The sequence below is a fragment of the Doryrhamphus excisus genome, linkage group LG14 (genome assembly GCF_037039965.1).
Source record: "Doryrhamphus excisus strain RoL-2023G ecotype Guam linkage group LG14, RoL_Dexc_Guam_v1.1, whole genome shotgun sequence".
Classification (NCBI taxonomy): Eukaryota; Metazoa; Chordata; class Actinopteri; order Syngnathiformes; family Syngnathidae; genus Doryrhamphus; species Doryrhamphus excisus.
In genome coordinates, this window is record NC_136370.1 from 6,824,891 (window position 1) to 6,843,892 (window position 19,002).

The window sequence follows — 19,002 nt, forward strand, 5'->3', positions numbered from 1 at the left end:
CCAATCACAGGGCACATATAGACAAACAACCATTCACACTCACATTCATACCTATAGACAATTTGGAGTCACCATAATTATGCAGTTATTTATTTCAATTGTCATCATTACTTGTGTAGCAGTGGTCTGACTCGGAAGCTAACGGTGGCTTATCTCAATTCATACAGGCAATTTCTGTCTCCCTCATGTGTCTCACACAGGTCCACTATACTTGAGTACCATCTAGTGGTTGAAATGTGAATTACAGATATCATTATAGTAATAGAATGGATGTTAAGCCATTTTGTGCAACATAATTTTTAGCACAATAATCGACTAGAACATTTATGAAGTATGTATAAGTGTGTGTATTTATATTTTTTCAGATATCTAAGCCTGTATTACATAATGCACACCATCATGTGTATCATGCTGGTGATCACAATTAAGAGTACCAATTTCTAAAATGTGGCTATTTTGTTTCTTACTGTATTAGGAGGAGAGGGGGGCACATTCAGATTATTTTAATTATAACGGCCCTGGATGTGGTGACCAACTCCAGGAACTTTGGAAAGTCATCTATTGTGGACTCGCGGAAGTCATTCCTGAACTGCTGTTGCCACAACTCATCCAGATTTATGATGGACACCGTGTTTACTGTTGCAGGGTCACCGTATTGTACAGCCCATTATCCATGCTGCAAATTACCACCAGCGGCTCAATGGCGTTGGGGATATTAGTCCCCATCAACAGGTTGATCCCTGCATTGACTTGAGGTAAGGCCCGTGTAAGACTACTTGCAACTATGGTGTTGGCTGTAGATACAATGCTTTTCTCTGTCTGATCCAAATCATTTACAATGTATGTTCCAGGCCGCACTTAAAACGAGGTCCTCTTCTGCATTCCTTGCTGATGTGCCCTTTGCAGACAGCCACAGCAGAAGGCGGTCTACTTCAAGAAAGGTATCTGGTCCTTTAGTGCTATCTTTCCCAACTCTACACACGCTTCCTGAATGTGTCCTCCTCTAGAGCAGGGGCATGGAGCTTTAACTAACTGCACCTTGTGATTTATTGTCATTACCATATTGAGGTGTTCACATATGTTACCAAATACAGGATCAGTCAGGATTTTGACTCTTGTTTCCACAAAAGTCGTAATATAATATCAATGCATTTTGCTCTTTCTTTGTGTCCCTTATGTTCCGTGATTGCGCATGGGAATGGTGTGGGTGTTTTACAAAGAGACTGGATACATTAGGAACTGGTGGTATTTGGGATCTGCTGTGTCACCCATTGACATAAAAGTAGCCAATTGTGTGGTTTCATTCCATCTGAAAGTTTTGACCTGGACTTACTGCAAATGCTGCTTTGTGTATTGATACCAGTTTTGCCATTTCTTTAGCTATTACTATGTCCAATGTAAATTGTTCACGCCTCCTGCTCAGTGTTTCCTTTAAACTGTTGTCATGCAGCCAAAGCCTACAAATTCTCAGCAGCTCTCTTTTGGAGGAGGTGGAGGTTGCACATCATGTTGTATGTCCTGTACTTTGGGTGGGAAAGGCACTGGAGGATGCTCTGAAGTACTGCACAAAGGTTTTTGTATAGCGGCAGGTGGTTGGTATGAATTGTCACGTATTGCGTGTTAGCTTTCCTTTAGCCACGCCTTGACTTGTTCCCTGAATGTATCACTGTAGACACGATGCATCAGCGTCCCAATACGGATTCCTTAATCCATGGACAACGAATGAAACAGGTGGCTTCACTAACATGGCTCCTCTGTCGTGATGCCAATAATGCATGTGTGTGTAAATTAACAGGAAGATGAAGACACTACACAGAAGCTCACAGTTTCCCACTGTGGATTATACTTTGTATTCCAGTTAGTGAATGAATTGTACTTATGTACGTAGTTATTTCCACATATGTATCTCTATACAATATTTCAGATATGATCAACTTTAGTGCGTATGTGACTTTACGGATGTCATTTAAATATAGGTTGAACAACTTTGGTCCCGGTATTGACCCCTGGGGTACTCCACAAGATATATTTAAGCTTGCTTTGTTTTGCTCAGTTCAAAATGAAACCTCTGATACCACACCAATTGATTTTTAGGACAATGCAGCACGGCGGACAATTTGTTCGCGCGCAGGCCAAACAGCTTGGGAGACCTGAGTTTGATTCCACCCTGGGGCATCTCTGTGTGCAGTTTGCATGTTCTCCCTGTGCATGCGTGGGTTTTCTCCGGGTACTCCGGTTTCCTCCCACATTCCAAAAACATGCTAGGTTAACTGGCGACTCCAAATTGTCCATAGGTATGAATGTGAGTGTGAATGGTTGTTTGTCTATATGTGCCCTGTGATTGGCTGGCGACCAGTGCACGGTGTACCCCGCCTCTCGCCCGAAGACAGCTGGGATAGGCTCCAGCATGCCGGCAACTCTCATGAGGATAAGGAAAATGAATGATTGTACCAAATGCTTTTGTTAGATAAATACTCAACCTGCACACTGTTTGTGATTTATAGCAATTTATTTGGTTATTTCGATCCATAGCCCTCTACAACTAACCCCAATCCGATTTATTAGGTTATTTCGATGAGTATCATCAGAGTTGAAATGTTGTCTCTGTATCCATACTGACTGTCCATGAATAATTCATTCTTATTTTTAAATCTAACAATTTGTTGGATAGCTTTTCAATGATTTAGGAAAATTGTAGCAATAAAGAAACTGGTGTTTGTCTCCAGTCTTTTGAAACTTTTTTTCAAATCAATGTCATGACCATCAGTCGATGTTTTCTATTTGGATTTAATCACAATGTCAAATGAGATGTGATTTTGAGCCATGCTCATATCAGCCCTAACAGCAGTGGATCTTTAAATCCTGCATGCATGTCCAGTGTGGAACAAAAAACTATTTCCTTGTTGTACACCACCACCAACAACAAAAAAAACCAACATAAAACTGGAGTGGACAAATATGTTCCTAGGCATTGCGGAACTTGACAATGTAGACAAGTTGAAGAACACAAAAAACTCACAGCAAACAGCAAGTAAAATTCTACTGAAAACCAATTCTGATAAATGTTCCTACACTGAATGATATTTGCACACAGCAATTATTGCATCGGTCTGGTCACTCCAAAAAAAATAAATCTATAATAATCCTTGATCAAAATCCTCTGTCATTACATCAGTGTCATATTTTGAACTTGCATTCATTTTCACCCTATTCCACCCTCGGCCATCCCTGTGTGGAGTTTGCATTTTCTCCCCGTGCATGTGTGGGTTTTCTCCGGGTACTCCGGTTTCCTCCCACATTCCAAAAACATGCTAATTGGCGACTCCAAATTGTCCATAGGTATGAATGTGAGTGTGAATGGTTGTTTGTCTATATGTGCCCTGTGGTTGGCTGGCGACCAGTCCAGGGTGTACCCCGCCTCTTGCCCGAAGACAGCTGGGATAGGCTCCAGCACGCCCGCGACCCTCGAGAGGATAAGCGGTAGAAATGAATAAATGAATGTTTCATTTCGTTTACAGTAGCTGTAGTACAGCTGACTGTTCAATAATTTGCACTCTCTCAAAAATAAATAAAATATAACAAATGATTTCCTCATCTGTCATGCCAGGAAGGGAGATCAAGTCTATTCCATTCCACATCCGGCAAAGAGTTTGGTATCATTTCTTCCATGTTTGGTCTAATATTTACATGGTAGTTATAAAAGCCTATAACTATATATTGTCCTTTTTTACATTTCATTGAAGGTATTTGCCTTCTGAGAATCATTCATAAAGATGCTGTTCAGGATACCCAAGGTTGCAATAATGTTGTTTTTGCTCTTAATTGACCACAGTATTCTTTCATGCACTTTTATTCTCATAAACCACTTTTTAAAATTATACATCTTGTACTTATATTCTGCTTATTTTGTTCTTAAAAAAAATCCTTTGTGACAAGCGTTATGTAATTGCTTTGTCATCCATGGCCGATTTTGCTCATAGAGCACCATGTAAATATTTACAAAGAGTTAGAATCATCAACCACCATCACAACTTTCACTCTAAAATGCATTGATGTACACTGACAGTCAATAGAAATGTCGAGACAATATTTTTCGACATGTTTATTTTGAAACTCGAAACTGGACTTTTCCTCATATGAATCATTTGTTTAAAATATAAAATATATCACTGTAGCTCAAACCGGCCTCCTACGTACGCAGTGCCCATGGTGACGTGATAGATGTGGCATGATGCCGTTCACTGGACTAACAATGCTGGCCTTTTTGGGGCTTTATAGGCTTCCAAAACCAGTCACACTCACTGAGTAATCCGTAATGTGTATTTGCTCCACTTTTACACAGACACCAACCAATGTGCAATGAAAGTGACAACACGAGCACCAAGATCCACAATAAATCACAGTTTCTATTGACTGTCAGTATATTTATGTCATTCATGCTTCTCTTCTTGTAGTTTTCGTTACAAATTGTGAACACTGGTAAACGGTGTTATCAAATAATTAGTGACTATATTATCAAGTTCTGCAGTTTACTGCTGTTCTCACCAGCACACTTGTGATTCTTAACCTGGTACTTATAAAAGAATTTTTTATCACACACACTACAGCTGAACACTTTCTCACCAGTGTGTCTTCTCATGTGTACTTGAAGCGTTGTTCGTTCACAAAATGTTTTGTTGCAGCTTGAACAGGAATATGTTTTTTCCTTTGTGTGTGTTCTCATGTGTCTTTTCAAATGCTGACTGCGTGCAAAATCTACACCACACACTGAACAGGAAAACGGTTTCTCTCCGGTGTGTATTTGTGTGTGCATTTTCAAATTTGCCTTCAGAGCGAATGTTTTGCTGCAAAATAGGCAGCAAAACGGTTTCTCTCCCGTGTGACTCCTCATATGTCTTTTCATAGTGCTCCTGTCAAAAAAGGTTTTGTCACACAGAGAGCATTTCCTTCGTGTGCTGTCAGCGTGACATGCCATATCAGCTTTAGATTCTTCATCATCAGTGTCAGGATAGTGTGACGTTGTGTCGTCACTATCGGATAGTGAAGCTAAGAGGCCGTCTGCACAGCCGTCTCCATCAGCTTCTGTTTTCATGTGTTGTGTTGAGCTGCTGCTGGAAGGCTCCATCTTTCTCTTCTTCTCACTTTGACCTTTGTCTTCATCATCTTCACTCTTCACAATGACACCAATTACCGGGAACTGCTCTAGTCCTTCAAGTTCCTCCTCTTCCTTTTTAACGTAGAGGGGCTGAGGCTGTTCCTTTTCCTCTTTAACGTGGGAGGGCGCTGGCTCCTCTTGCTCCACCCTGGAGCGCCACTCCTGCTGTTTGGTGGGAGAATCTTCTTCACTGACATCTGCAGAACACAAGAAGACAAACAATCTTTGGAAAAGTCCAGCTTTGTTCAGTCACAAGTCGGCAACGTGTGTCCACTTTCAATATTCTTACTCTGTCTCTTTCCGGTTAATACGTCACTACTATCATATGATACTAAATGTTTATTTCTGATTTCTGAGACATGAGATGTTATGTTTGTCGGACACCGAAACTAAAATCCTGTTGACATGCATGTTGAACTAAAAGAAGTCTCATTCTATGTGCGGCACTGCTGGTTGTATTGTGGTTAAAATATGCTGGAAAATTCCACCCATTTTCTATACCACTGGTCCTCATTATCATGAGTACACCAGGTTTCCCGGCCCTATTCCCAATACGTCCTGCGACACACCCCTCCGAGTTTGAGACCCCTGACCGGGGGAAGGCTACATACACACGTCAGTTGCTAAATGACTCATGTCTGACTGTGTGCCGCACTGTTGAACTCTTTCATGTGAATGATCAAATAACATTTAGTAAACATGTGAGTTAAAAGTAAACAAACCTGCTCTGTGCAACATAGGCTGGGGCTTCTTGAGAAGTGTGTCTAGTAGTTGACGTTGCCGCTCGTTCTCTTCTTTTGTTCGAGAAAGTTCCTCCTCGTACTTCGCTAGCGTGCTTTCGAACACTACAAATATTTCGTCAACAGCCGCAGTTAATCGCTGGTAGACCAACGCTCTCAGCACTTGTACTTTATCCATTTTACACAATCACAGCACTTTACACTCCAGCCGAATGATGTGTTAACGTCCGTTAACGTAGCAGCTAACCGGCGAAGAGAGTCCTAGAAGATCCAACGCGGACGTAAAACTGCTTTCTCGGTGTTGTCCTTTCTTTGCTGACTACTTCCGGTAGTTACCTTGTAGCGCATTACTGCCTCCCTCAGGTGTGGAGGTGTCATGGCACATTTGAGCTATGTGGTAAATCAGGGGTCTCACACTCAATTTACTTGGGGGCCACTGGAGCTAGGGTCTGGGCGAGGCTGGGCCGCATCAGGTTTTCCAAAAAAAACAAAAACAAAAAACGCATTTATTAAAAACAGAAAAATGAATAAACTTTGCTTTTGTTCAGATTTTCTACAAGAAAAGCTCTGATAAAACATTCCACTATTCTCAAATATCTTTTTTTTTCTACACAAAATAAGATGAAAAATAAAGAAAATCAATCAATCAGTAATAAATAAATAAATATAATAATAATAATAAAACACCAAATAATAAAAACTTAAGAAACCACATATAGTTGGTGGGTAGACAAATTATTTTTTTCAGATGAAAATGAACAAAGCATTATTAGAGCCCTGTAGACATGACAAAACAAGACTATAGTCACATTTATACTTTTTTATTTACAACATATTGCGCAACTGCAGGGTCTTGAGACACATGCTAACTCGCAAACTAGAGAGCTAGCGACCTAAACGGTAGCCTCCAAGTTATTTCCTTTAAACTTAAAAAGCCAAAAACTTACCACTTCCACACGGATAGGGAGGATAACTATTAACAGTTATTTAACCTTTAACATGAACATTAATCAAACGTATAATTTTTTCTGAGTACATGATACCATACAGCATCCATATCAAACTTGCGCGAGCCGCACTAACATTAAACTTTCATATCAAGGCGGGGGCCTCAAACTAGTGTCCTGGGGGCCACATTTGTCCCGCGGGCCGCGTGTTTGAGACCCCTGTGGTAAATGATCAATGGACAATTCAATTTTGTGTAAACTAAACGCGGTGGTAGACAGACTGAAGAGAGCGGACAAGAGCAGGAAAAAGAACACAAATGCTAACAGACTGGCTTGCTAACCAGGGTAAATTCGTCTTTTTTAATGGCGGGTTGTGGGACTAAGGTGCATACCGCCGCCTACTGTACTAGAGTATTCAACAAGGACCATGTAGCTTATTCTATGTTAACTCAGAGAGTGATCGCGATAGAGATAAATAATATTTATAATAAATATTCTAATAATAATCAATATTCTTGTGTACAGTTCTACAGCTGTTCTCACAAGCACATTTGTGATTGTTAACCTGGTACTCAAGATAATTTTCCATCATGCACACTACAACTAAATACTTTCTCTCCAGTGTGTATTCTTGTGTGTATTTTCAAATCCTCTTTCTGAGAGAATCTTCCGGGTTTTGTTGTCAGTGTGACATATATCATATCAGCTGTGGAGTAGTCATCATCACCCTCAGGATAGTGTGACGTTGTGTCATCACTATCTGATACTGAAGCTAAGAGGCTGTCTGCTTGTGATGCTACACAGTGGTCTATGTCAGCTTCTGTTGTCATGTGTTGTGTTGAGGTGATGCTTGGACGTTTCGCCTCTCTCTTCTCATGTTGATCTTTGTCTTCATTATCTTCACTCTTTCCATGGGCACCAATACAGGAGCACCTTTCCCTCTGGCCTCACGCAGAAAATGCCAAACCCATACACACATAAAATGTTTCATGTTCTCCCCGTGCATGCGTGGTTTTTCTCCGGGTACTCCGGTTTCCAAAAACATGCTAGGTTAATTGGTGACTCCAAATTGTCCATAGGTATGAATGTGAGTATGAATGGTTGTTTGTCTATATGTGCTCTGTGATTGGCTGGCGACCAGTCCAGGGTGTACCCCGCCTCTCGCCCAAAGACAGCTGGGATAGGCTCCAGCACCCCCGCGACCCTCATGAGGAAAAGCGGTAGAAAATGAATGAATGAATGGCCCTAACCGGTTACTCGTTTAATCGAAACAAAAAGCCTTGAATTAATCGACTAAAAAAATAATCATGAGTTGCTGCCCTGTTATCATGTCATCATCACTGTGGAATTAATTGTTCATCATTTGTTTTATTATTTTGAAAAAAAAAAAAAAAGATCTAATTTCCAGGAAGATCTGGGTTTGACTCTCTGTTGGGCATCTCTGTGTGGAGTTTGCATATTCTCCCCAAACGTGCGTGGTTTTTCCTCCACGTACTCTGGCTTCTTCCCACATTCCAAAAACATGCATGTTTGGTTAATTGCCAGATGAAAATTGTCCAGCTTATATCAACAACAAATGCATGGGCAAGAGCCACTCAACAACTCAAAAGCAGTGAAAACAGAGGAAAGTGGACGAGAGCAGGAAAACTCACCGGCTGAAAGGAAATAGACTTAGACTCGCTTGCTCACCATGCTAATGGCTAATAACAGAGCGGCTTTTCAGTGTCTTCTTGATCAAGCTTGCATTCCAATTAAATCTGTTACAGATTTTTCCCATTTAAATTTAAATTGTGTTTAAATAGTAGAAGCTTGTGTTACACACACACACACAAAATGCCATCACATGTTTGACGTTTAATTCTGCTGCTTTATTTATGGCTGCTGTTCTCTCCAGCACACTTATGATTGTTAATCTGGTATTTATAAGAGAATTTTTCATCACACACACTGCAACTAAACACTTTTTCGCCAGTGTGTCTTCTCATGTGTACCACAAGTGTTGTTCGTTCACAAAATGTTTTGTTGCAGCTTGAACAGGAATATGTATTTTCCCTTGTGTGTGTCCTCATGTGTCTTTTCAAATGCTGTCTGCGTACAAAACCTACACCACACACTGAACAGGAAAACGGTTTCTCTCCAGTGTGTATTCTTGTGTGTATTTTCAAATCTGCTTTCTGAGAGCATCTTGTGCCACAAACCGAGCACACAAATGGTTTCTCTCCAGTGTGACTCCTCATGTGCCTTTCCAGATAACTACGGTGATTAAACGTTTTGTTACACTGAGAGCATTTCCAGCCTGTGTTGTCAGAGTGACATGTCATATCAGCAGCGTCAGAATAGTGTGATGTGTTATCACTATCTGATTGTGAAGCAAAGCGGCGTTCTGCTTGTGATCCTTCGCAGTGGTCTCCATCAGCTTTGGTTGTCATTTGTTGAGTTGAGCTGCTGCTCGGAGGCTCAACCTCTCTCTTCTCCACTCTTTGAACTTTGTCTTTATCTTCACTCTTCACAGGGACACCAATCTTTGTGATCTCCTCCACAACTTCAAGCTCCTGAATGTGATCCTCCTTTTCCTCTTTAATGTGGGGGGACTGTGGCTCCTCTTGTGCCACCCTGGAGCTCCACCCCTGCTGTTCTTCATTGCCATCTGCAGGACACAAAAAGGCAAACAAGTTTTAGAAAAGTCAAGCTTTGCTCAGCTACAGCAGACATTTGCTCAAGATGGCAGGGCATGTGCAAACGGTGGCTTCGAGCTCTGGACTTCCCGTGTTTTTATTCAGGTTTGGCTTTTTGTTTTTACTGTTTTGAGACTACCTCACAGCTAGGAGACCCGAGTTCAATCCCACCCTCGGCCATCTGTGTGTGGAGTTTGCATGTTCTCCCTGTGCATGTGTGGGTTTTCTCCGGGTACCTCCCACATACCAAAAACATGCTAGGTTAATTAGCGACACCAAATTGTCCATAGGTATGAATGTGAGTGTGAATGGTTGTTTGTCTACATGTGCCCTGTGATTGGCTGGGGACCAGTCCAGGGTGTACCCCGCCTCTCGCCCGAAGACAGCTGGGATAGGCCCCGGTCCCTGCGACCATCGCAGTAGAAAATGAATGAATGTTCCGAGACTCAAATCCTTAATTCAGCACTGAAAGGCTGAATATGCAGCCCCAAAAAGTGATTTTATTCCACCACAGATTAAGTGGACTACCTAAGGAGCAGTTGCCGGTCCTGCAACTACACAAGTCACTTCCTGCCTTGAGGAAAGTAACACCAACACAGCTGCAGGTATGGCGTTTCTTGGACATCTAACATGGCTCTGTCGCTTTCTGTGATTGCTGTGTGCCTGACCTACATCAGTGTTCCCAATGTTTGTGCTTTCATTACCGCCTCTAAATATCACATCTGTTGTATCCTTGTCAGTTATACCTTCTCGTGTTTTTCTTACAACAGTCTACGTTTCATCTTCTTTGATGTCCATACAATGATTGACAATGCTCCTCTCCTCAGTAAAGTTGCTAATGGTAGCAGGCATGTATTAGACAAACCTGTTCTGTGTAACTCGCGAGGCTTCTTGAAAACGGTGTCCAGTAGTTGACGTTGTCGCTCGTTCTCTTCTTTTGTTCGACAAAGTTCCTGCTCGTACTCTGCTATCGTTCTTTCTAACACTACAAATATTTCTTCTACAGCCGCGGTTAGTCGTTGGTTCACCAACGCTCTCAGCATTTGCACTTTACACATCATTCACTCAATCACAGCACCTGATTTTCTGTTTAGCTAAGTGTGGCTAATGTCCGCGCCTCCTAGCTAGCAGCTAACTGGCGAAGCTACCGGAACAAGCTTCATCGTTCATCGAGACGATGTTATCATGACATTAGGAATGAATAATGTGGAGTTTGTTATTCGACAAACAAAAGTACACACACAAAAATGAAGGAACTGACGCCGACTTAAGACACCACACTACATGCTAACTGTTTTCCTTTTTTTACTACTTCCGGTAACATAGCTACATTCTAGTGCATTACTGCGTCTCCTCTGGTGTGGAAGTGTCATTACATACTTGACCTATAGAGTGTGGAGATAGAACTCATGTCAACACAGATGAAACATGGACAATACCCATTCTGTGTAAACTAAAAGTAGTGATAGACAGACCAAGAGCAGGAAAAGATAAAAGAAGCTAAACACGAACCGACAGGCTAACTAACCAGCCACTTCAATAGACACACAAATGACACACACTCAATGAGCAACACTCCCATCTAGTGGCCAAACGACAGACTACCTCACTGTCACCATGATGACGAATGCTATTTTAATTCATTTAGTATTTTTTCTGCTATTGTGCTCACAATATAAAAAGTTCATAATTATGAAATAGGAAAGTCATAACTATGGGGTTAAAAGTCTAAATCATTAGATACAATTATGAAAAAAACTGCATTCTTCACATGGCACATATGTAACAATTATGTCTTTTTATTTAAACATTTCAAAAATTTAAGTCGCAATTTCGACTATTCTCTCTCCTAATTCTGACCTTTTTTTTCCTTTCAGTGTCTTAGTTTGTGCTCAATGCAGACAAGTAAAATATCAAATTTTGAAACTTTATACAGTTTGCACAATGTAGTTTTACTTATAGTTGCTCAAGAATGTTCTCTGAATGCTCTTTGTTGCAATTTGGAAGTAGTTTATTATTTTGTATTTGGTAAACTATTTGCGTTGGAAAAGAACAGTCCATTTTTAGGCATGTTCATTTTCAACATTTTTTATTCAAAAATGTATATGACCCAAAACATAACATAACAAACAAACATAACATGCAAGTTAATAGTAATAATACACAAAATACTATTGAGTACAGTTTACAGACACTAAAGTGCAGCTCTGATTTTTGGGAGTGACAAACCTAGAAGGAAAATCCTACAACATGATTTTTTCCCCTCCCATTTCATATGACTTTACATATATTTGTGGCGCAAACTTGGCTCCTTGGTGTGCTAATACAGTATATTGTACTGTGAAAAGATGTTTATATAATATGTATATGTATGTATGTATATGTATGTATGCTTTGCAGCCTTGTCGCTATAGTGGAATAGTGTTTAGAAGACATTATGTAAACAAGACATGACTTTGATGCAGTGGACATTCTTCCTTGGTTTTTGTATCAGCGGAATAGCAGCCCTTTTCAAACTGCGTTTATACCGTACTTTGAAGCCAAATGCTTCTTGTAAAGGTGTTGCTTTTGAAGAAATCAACGGTGAAGTGATCACTATTAAGGACAGAATTTGAGGTGGGCATCCATTTGTCTCTTGCTCTCTGCACTTACTTAAACCTTCCTTACAGTATTACTGGGATAATATAAACATCCAGCAGCAACACAACATTTTGGCATGATTACTATTTTGTTCTTGTTTACTTAAGCTGAGTGGTGTCACCCTGATGGTTTCACTTCCGGAATGAGGCTGAACTGCGATAGCTAGTCCGTTTTGGTTTTAAAAACCATACATAATTTCAAACAATGTACAACAAAGTTGATGAATCATGTCAAGGACCCTTTAAGTTACGATTGTCAGGCTGCACCGTGATTTAGAGTTTTGTTGACGTTACAATCCTGTCATTTTGCATCCTTATTTATTTGCCAAAACGGAGCGCTTTGTTTATCCAACAGCCTAAATGACGACAGGCTTTATCTGCTCAGGTCTCTGAATGTACGTGGACACGACAGAACGTTGATAGGTGGTCATATCCGATCCTCTACGCTGATGTAGTGTCCTCCTGTAGATGGCACAAACTTTCTTCCTGAAGTATTGCCCTGATAGGACGTACAGCAGAGGATTCAGGGCACTGTTAAGGAATCCCAGATAGGCGGAAATCTGTCCTCCTACGTTCAAAGTGTGGGACCACAGTTTGACATCCAGCACGTGGACTTCGCAGAGTGTTTCAAGGAAGGTGAAGACCTGAAAGGGTCCCCAGCAGATGACGAAGAGCACAGTGACGGCATAGAGCAACATGGAGGCCTTTGTGTCGTTGACATCATGAAGACCTACATTATCCTTCCTTCGAGCTAAAGACTTGATTATAGATCTGCTGCTGAAGACAATCGCCAGAGCAGGCGTGACAAAGCCAACGATGTTCAGAAGAAGATGATTGGCTAACCTCCAGGACCTGCTATAATCCAGCACACAGGCAGTCATCTGGAATTCTTCAACGTACGTCACCTTTCTGTGCAGCAGTGTCGGTGTGCTGAGCGAGAACCCCAATATCCACAGGAAGACGCAGATGACCTTGGCGTGCCGCGTCCGTCGAAGCCACCTCGCCTTCATAGTCATCACAATCGCCAGATAGCGATCGATGCTTATCATGACCAGGGTGTAGATGCTGGTGTAGAAGTTCACCGTGATGATGCAGTTGACCATTTTGCACAAAGTGTCTCCATACAGCCAGTTGTAGCCGTTGAGGATGTTGGCGCCCCAGAAGGGGAGACCGCACAAGAGGGTGAAGTCGGCCAGAGCCAGGTTGCTCAGGTAGACCTCCGCCACGGTCATTCGATCTTTGTGCGCGAGGAAAACGCACAGGACAAAAGTGTTCAAGAGGAGGCCGAACACAGAGACGGTGAAGATGTACGGCGGGACCATGAGGCGGATGGTGGCAAACTCGCCGGACGTGAGATAGTCTGACTTGAGGGGCGAGCTGCTGTTTTCAAACCACGGAGGAACCTCTGTTGTCACAAGCTTCACTGTCGTCACTGGCTCCATGTTCTACAGAATGACACAACATCAGTTATTATGTTATACCAAAAAAGGAAAAGACAAAGGAACTCCAAATATGAACACAAGAATGTGTCCATTTTCAGACATCGTCTAGGACAGGGGTCTCAAACACGCGGCCCGCGGGCCAAATGTGGCCTGCAGGACACAAGTTTGAGGCCCCCACCTTGATATGAAAGATTAATGTTAGTGCGGCCCGCGCAAGTTTGATATGGATGCTGTATGGTATCATGTACCCAGAAAAAATTATTACGTTTGATTAATGTTCATGTTAAAGGTTAAATAACTGTTAATAGTTATCCTCCCTATCCGTGTGGAAGTGGTAAGTTTTTGGCTATTTAAGTTTAAAGGAAATAACTTGAAGGCTACCGTTTAGGTCGCTAGCTCTCTAGTTTGCGAGTTAGCATATGTCTCAAGACCCTGCAGTTGCGCAATATGTTGTAAATAAAAAAAAGTATAAATGTGACTATAGTCGTGTTTTGTCATGTCTACAGGGCTCTAATAATGCTTTGTTCATTTTAATCTGAAAAAAATAATTTGTCTAGTAAAGTTTTTATTATTTGCTGTTTTATTATTATTATATTTATTTATTACTGATTAATTGATATTCATTATTCTTGATTTGTTTATTTATTTTTCATCTTATTTTGTGCAGAAAAATAAAAATCAAGATATTTGAGAACAGTGGAATGTTTTATCAGAGCTTTTCTTGTAGAAAATCGGAACCAAAGCACTGAAAAAGTTTGTATATTTTTCTGTTTTTAATAAATGCGTTTTTTTTTTTTGGAAAACCTGATGCGGCCCAGCCTTGCCCAGACCCTAGCTCCAGTGGCCCCCAAGTAAATTGAGTTTGAGACCCCTGGTCTAGGAACTAGCGTGCTAAGTACAGACATATACCAACACAAATATAGTCACCCCTCATTTATCGCAGTTAATTGTTTTTCGTATTTAAAAATCAATATTGGAAACTTGTTTGGGACCTTCTAAATATGTTTTTGAACATTATTAGAGCCGTCTAGATATGAAATAACACCCCTATGTTACCCAATACAGTAGACACAACACAAGAAAACAAGACATAATATTGACTGGGGAAGGGCTGCACGTCGAGTGGTTAGCGTGGAGTTTGCATGTTCTCCCCGTGCATGCGTGGGTTTTCTCCGGGTACTCCGGTTTCCTCCCACATTCCAAAAACATGCTAGGTTAATTGGTGACTCCAAATTGTCCATAGGTATGAATGTGAGTGTGAATGGTTGTTTGTCTATATGTGCCCTGTGATTGGCTGGCGACCAGTCCAGGGTGTACCCCGCCTCTTGCCCGACCCTCGTGAGGATAAGCGGTAGAAAATGAATATTTTTGGACTAGTAATGCCAATACTATAGTGCCAATTTATGAATTAATATAGTTTGAAAAACCGTGATAGAATAAAGCTGTGAAATAGGAAGCATGACGTGGCGAGGGACAACTGTACTTTGTTCCACCATTTTGGTTTACTTTGGTCTGAATAATAATTTCCAAATGACAACATTGGAAATGGAAGCAATGGTAGAATCCCATACAAACACAAATCCATAACTCCATGACGTTTCTGCTATCAGTTTCTACGCAATTTTCGGGATTTTGTTGAATAAATGACTTTCCATTTTCACCGCTTGAGTCATGAGGGAATCATTCCTCCCACTTCAGAATAAAAATGGTAGTCATTTCCCTTCATTCCTATCATCTTATATCATTTTCCATGACACAGAAACTACCCTGCTACCCTGGACGTAGAGCAAAAATACATCACGTCATGATTTTTGATTTTTTTTTTATCTTTGCTGTTTGACAGCTCTCACAGTGGAAGTGTCTAGGGAGCATACGGCCAGATAAAAGAAACTCGGAGGAGGTCTGTGCTCTGTTTGGAGCCATTTTGTTTGAAGTATACATTGGCAGGACTGAGGGGTCATCTGGGGATCGCGCGTTACTTTCCAGTTGCGGCTTTTTCCAGCTAAAAATGAAGGCATGCAAGGGTCACTTTAGTAGATGTGCTAAGAAGTTACAGTTTATGAATACAGTCATCTAAAAATGATTAGACCGGCCTTGTTTCTTCAGTTTATTTGCTCAATTTAATGCTTGAAACAAACAAATTACAATGACAATGAAAATAGCTTGTATGATTGTAATTTCAGAACATATATCTAGTCATTTCCATGGTTTTCTTGATAATAACTAAAATCAGCTAATTTCTTACATGAATAGCTATATAGCATTGTACTGCAAAATTTTTTAGACATTCCATGTTGTCATGTTCACTGTAATCTCCAGGTAACATACTTTCCTCGTACGTTCCTCCCCATTTTTGTATTTTTTTCTTATATTTATTATTTTTTATATTTTTCAAATATTTGAAATTTCTTCTTAATGATATTTGTAATTTTGTGGGTAATAATATGACTTTATTCCCATAATATTATGACTTTATTTTTTATATAATTCTAACTGAATTTTCCAAAAGTCGTTTTTTTGTCTCCCATAGTATCACAGTGTTTTTCTGTAATATTTCACCTTTATGCTACTAAAATTTTTATTTTTTCCTCATAATACTACAACTTTATTTTCATAAAATGACAACTTTTTCTCTTAATATTTTGATGTTATTCTTCTTCTTATTATTATTATTCTGCGAAATCACTGCTAGTTTTTTCCCGTTTGATTAGCTCTTTTGTTTAGTTATATTTTTATAATGTGCCGCAGGCCAATAAAAAAAAAACAACTACAAGCTACACATGGCCCCGGTACGCACTTTGGACACCCGCGCTTTACTACCGCAGTGCAGCCATTTAAAAAAAATATATGCTTTTCATGCAGAACACGCATGAAAAAAAATAGGAGGAAACTGTCAGCATTATCAACATTATCTTCTAGTTTGAAGTTAAAAATATTTACCAGATGACTGAATCATGCCGTCTCTTTTTAGATAAATATGCTGACTCTGCCTGACTCATCAGAGAGCCTTAAATGACGAGAATGTAACATTTAAAGTTCTTACCGTGGTCCACACTGATCACAGCGCTCAAATGTGTGTGTGTGTGTGTGTGTGTGTATGTGTGTGTAAGGAGCGAGCCGAGCTGTGAGCGTTTTGTATATAGAGCAGCATTCTTGCACACCCTCAACACATCAGCTTGTTTATGACCAGCTGGCCTAAACCAGCTAGTGAATTACTGCAGGCCCCTAAATGGAAAAAAAAAGTTCATGGTGCAAATCCTCACTTAAACAAACCATCAAGAATATTTGGAGCTTGTATTGACTATTATGACAATTAGGAAGTTATTATTTTCCTCGTGGTCATCATTGCAGTCACGTCAATGCGCAACACTTTATGTGAAATGTGCGTTAACTGTCAGTTTAAAGTGCTCTAGTGTGTGCAGGTTGGCGACATCTGGTGGCGATAATGCAGATTGAAACTATTTTCCAAAGTTGTATGTATATTATATGTAGAATTACAGTTATTCATTATAAATCAGACATTTTAAAATTGTAAGATATTTTATAGAAACAAACTTTTCATTCATAATTAGGTGTAATGAAACAATGTATAAATATGTTATACAGTACTTAAAAATAATATAGCATTTAAAAACATTAAATATACTAACATTTTGAATATATTTAGGAGTCTTTTAGGAAGTTAATATATGCAATGAATAAATTTGTCATATTATGGCTGATTTAATTTAATTTATTCATTATAGATTGAAGTAGAGATGCACTCTGAAAGCCCAGACTTCCTCCAAGAGCCATAATTCCCCCATATTGTCATTCACACCAAAATAATAATCCTACAGTTTTTGGGTCAGTTTTTGCTATTTTGTAGAACCTGTCTTTCTTTTCCAAGGGCTCTGACCATTTTTTGTGGAGTTATGTGTCACGGTCGCCAATTTCATGCATCACCACACTCACCTTTTCAAAATAAAATAACTCTTTCAAATTAAACTGTGACAAATGTGATATCATCATAGTTATTCACCAATACAGACAACGACTTTCCCCCTCTCATCGTCTGTACCTCCATTTCTCCTTCACCCCGTGTTCGAAATCTTGGCCTTTTCCTTGACAGCACCCTGTCCTTTGAATGCCACGTCAGACAGATAACCCGAGCTGCCTTTTTTCATCTAAAAAACATCGCCCATCTTCACTCATCCCTCTCCTTTTCTACTGCTTTCATCACCACAGACTTGATTACTCTAACAGTATTTTCTACAGACTTCACATCACCCCTAACCTCCAAAACCTCCACTGCCTTTCTGTCCAATACCGTATACAGTTTGAAATCCTGCAACTCACTTTCAAACTATTACATAACGTGGCTACCTCAATGTCCTCCTACACTTTCCGTCCGTATCCTCTGACTCTAACCTCCTGTCCCCACCTTCAATAACAACACGCTGTTCCTGGGGCGACAGAACCTTTAGTTTCCTTTAGAACTCCCTGCCTGCAGCCGCCCAAAACTTGGTTATAATGTTTAATTCCATTTTTTTTGTTTAGTTATTTTAACTGTATAAGTCTTGGATTGTATATGTTTTATGGTTTTATGGCATTGATTGCATTTGCTCCATTGTAAAGTGCCTTCTAAATAAATGTTTCAATTCAAGTTATTTCAAACACAAACAGATAAAAACATAACCTCTGTATGGTGTACTTAATCCTTTTTTTATAATCAATTAATACGTTGGGCTGCACAGCGGTCATGTGGTTAGCGCGCATACCTCACTGCTAGGAGACCAGGGTTCAATCCCACCCTCGACCATCTCTGTGTGGAGTTTGCATGTTCTCCCCGTGCATGCGTGGGTTTTCTCTGGGTACTCCGGTTTCCTCCCACATTCCAAAAACATGCTAGGTTAATTGGCCACTCCAAATTGTCCATAGGTATGAATGTGAGTGTGAATGGTTGTTTGTCTATATGTGCCCTGTGATTGGCTGGCGACCAGTCCAGGGTGAAACCCGCCTCTCGCCCAAAGACAGCTGGGATAGGCTCCAGCACCCCCGCTACCCTCGTGAGAATGAATTAATGAATGAATTAATTAATATGTTAAAAATACATACAGGTCATCCCTCGCAATGTCACAGTAAGATTGAAAACATATTCATGTAACATATATTCAAAACATATTGAAATACAAGTGATATGGAGTATTCTGCTCACCAGGTGGCAGTAATGACACAATATATATATATATATATATATATATATATATATATATATATATATATATATCTTCTTCTTTTTCTTCTTCTTTCTCTGATGGCTTTTCCCTTCCATCCAATCCAGCTCTAAACGCAGCATCCTTCTACCAATATATTCACTATCTCTCCTCTGGACATGTCCAAACCATCTCAGTCTGGCCTCTCT

General features: G+C 40.2%; 3 protein-coding genes and 1 long non-coding RNA gene across 4 annotated transcripts; 1 reads left to right on the top strand and 3 right to left on the bottom strand.

Annotated features, from left to right (window-relative positions):
• Nucleotides 1-653: 653 nt before the first annotated feature.
• On the top strand, nucleotides 654-3,259 carry LOC131140665 (uncharacterized). Its single transcript, XR_013629746.1, has 3 exons — nucleotides 654-755; nucleotides 852-941; nucleotides 2,095-3,259. It is a non-coding gene; the product is annotated as an uncharacterized LOC131140665 (long non-coding RNA).
• Nucleotides 3,260-3,834: 575 nt separating this feature from the next.
• Nucleotides 3,835-6,214, bottom strand: LOC131140664 (uncharacterized). The gene is made up of 2 exons (XM_058091298.2): nucleotides 5,878-6,214; nucleotides 3,835-5,352 (listed from the first exon to the last, which is right to left on the bottom strand). Exons 1-2 carry the CDS (start codon nucleotides 6,071-6,073, stop codon nucleotides 4,508-4,510), a joined length of 1,041 nt encoding a protein of 346 aa, XP_057947281.2. The 5' UTR covers nucleotides 6,074-6,214; the 3' UTR covers nucleotides 3,835-4,507.
• A 2,018-nt stretch (nucleotides 6,215-8,232) lies between these two features.
• On the bottom strand, nucleotides 8,233-10,819 carry LOC131140010 (uncharacterized). Its single transcript, XM_058090043.2, has 2 exons — nucleotides 10,383-10,819; nucleotides 8,233-9,489 (listed from the first exon to the last, which is right to left on the bottom strand). The coding sequence occupies exons 1-2, from the start codon at nucleotides 10,576-10,578 to the stop codon at nucleotides 8,711-8,713; spliced, it is 975 nt and encodes a 324-aa protein (XP_057946026.2). The 5' UTR covers nucleotides 10,579-10,819; the 3' UTR covers nucleotides 8,233-8,710.
• A 1,568-nt stretch (nucleotides 10,820-12,387) lies between these two features.
• On the bottom strand, nucleotides 12,388-16,722 carry bdkrb1 (bradykinin receptor B1). The gene is made up of 2 exons (XM_058090038.2): nucleotides 16,642-16,722; nucleotides 12,388-13,601 (listed from the first exon to the last, which is right to left on the bottom strand). The coding sequence occupies exon 2, from the start codon at nucleotides 13,596-13,598 to the stop codon at nucleotides 12,513-12,515; it is 1,086 nt and encodes a 361-aa protein (XP_057946021.2). The 5' UTR covers nucleotides 13,599-13,601; nucleotides 16,642-16,722; the 3' UTR covers nucleotides 12,388-12,512.
• Between the last annotated feature and the right edge of the window lie 2,280 nt (nucleotides 16,723-19,002).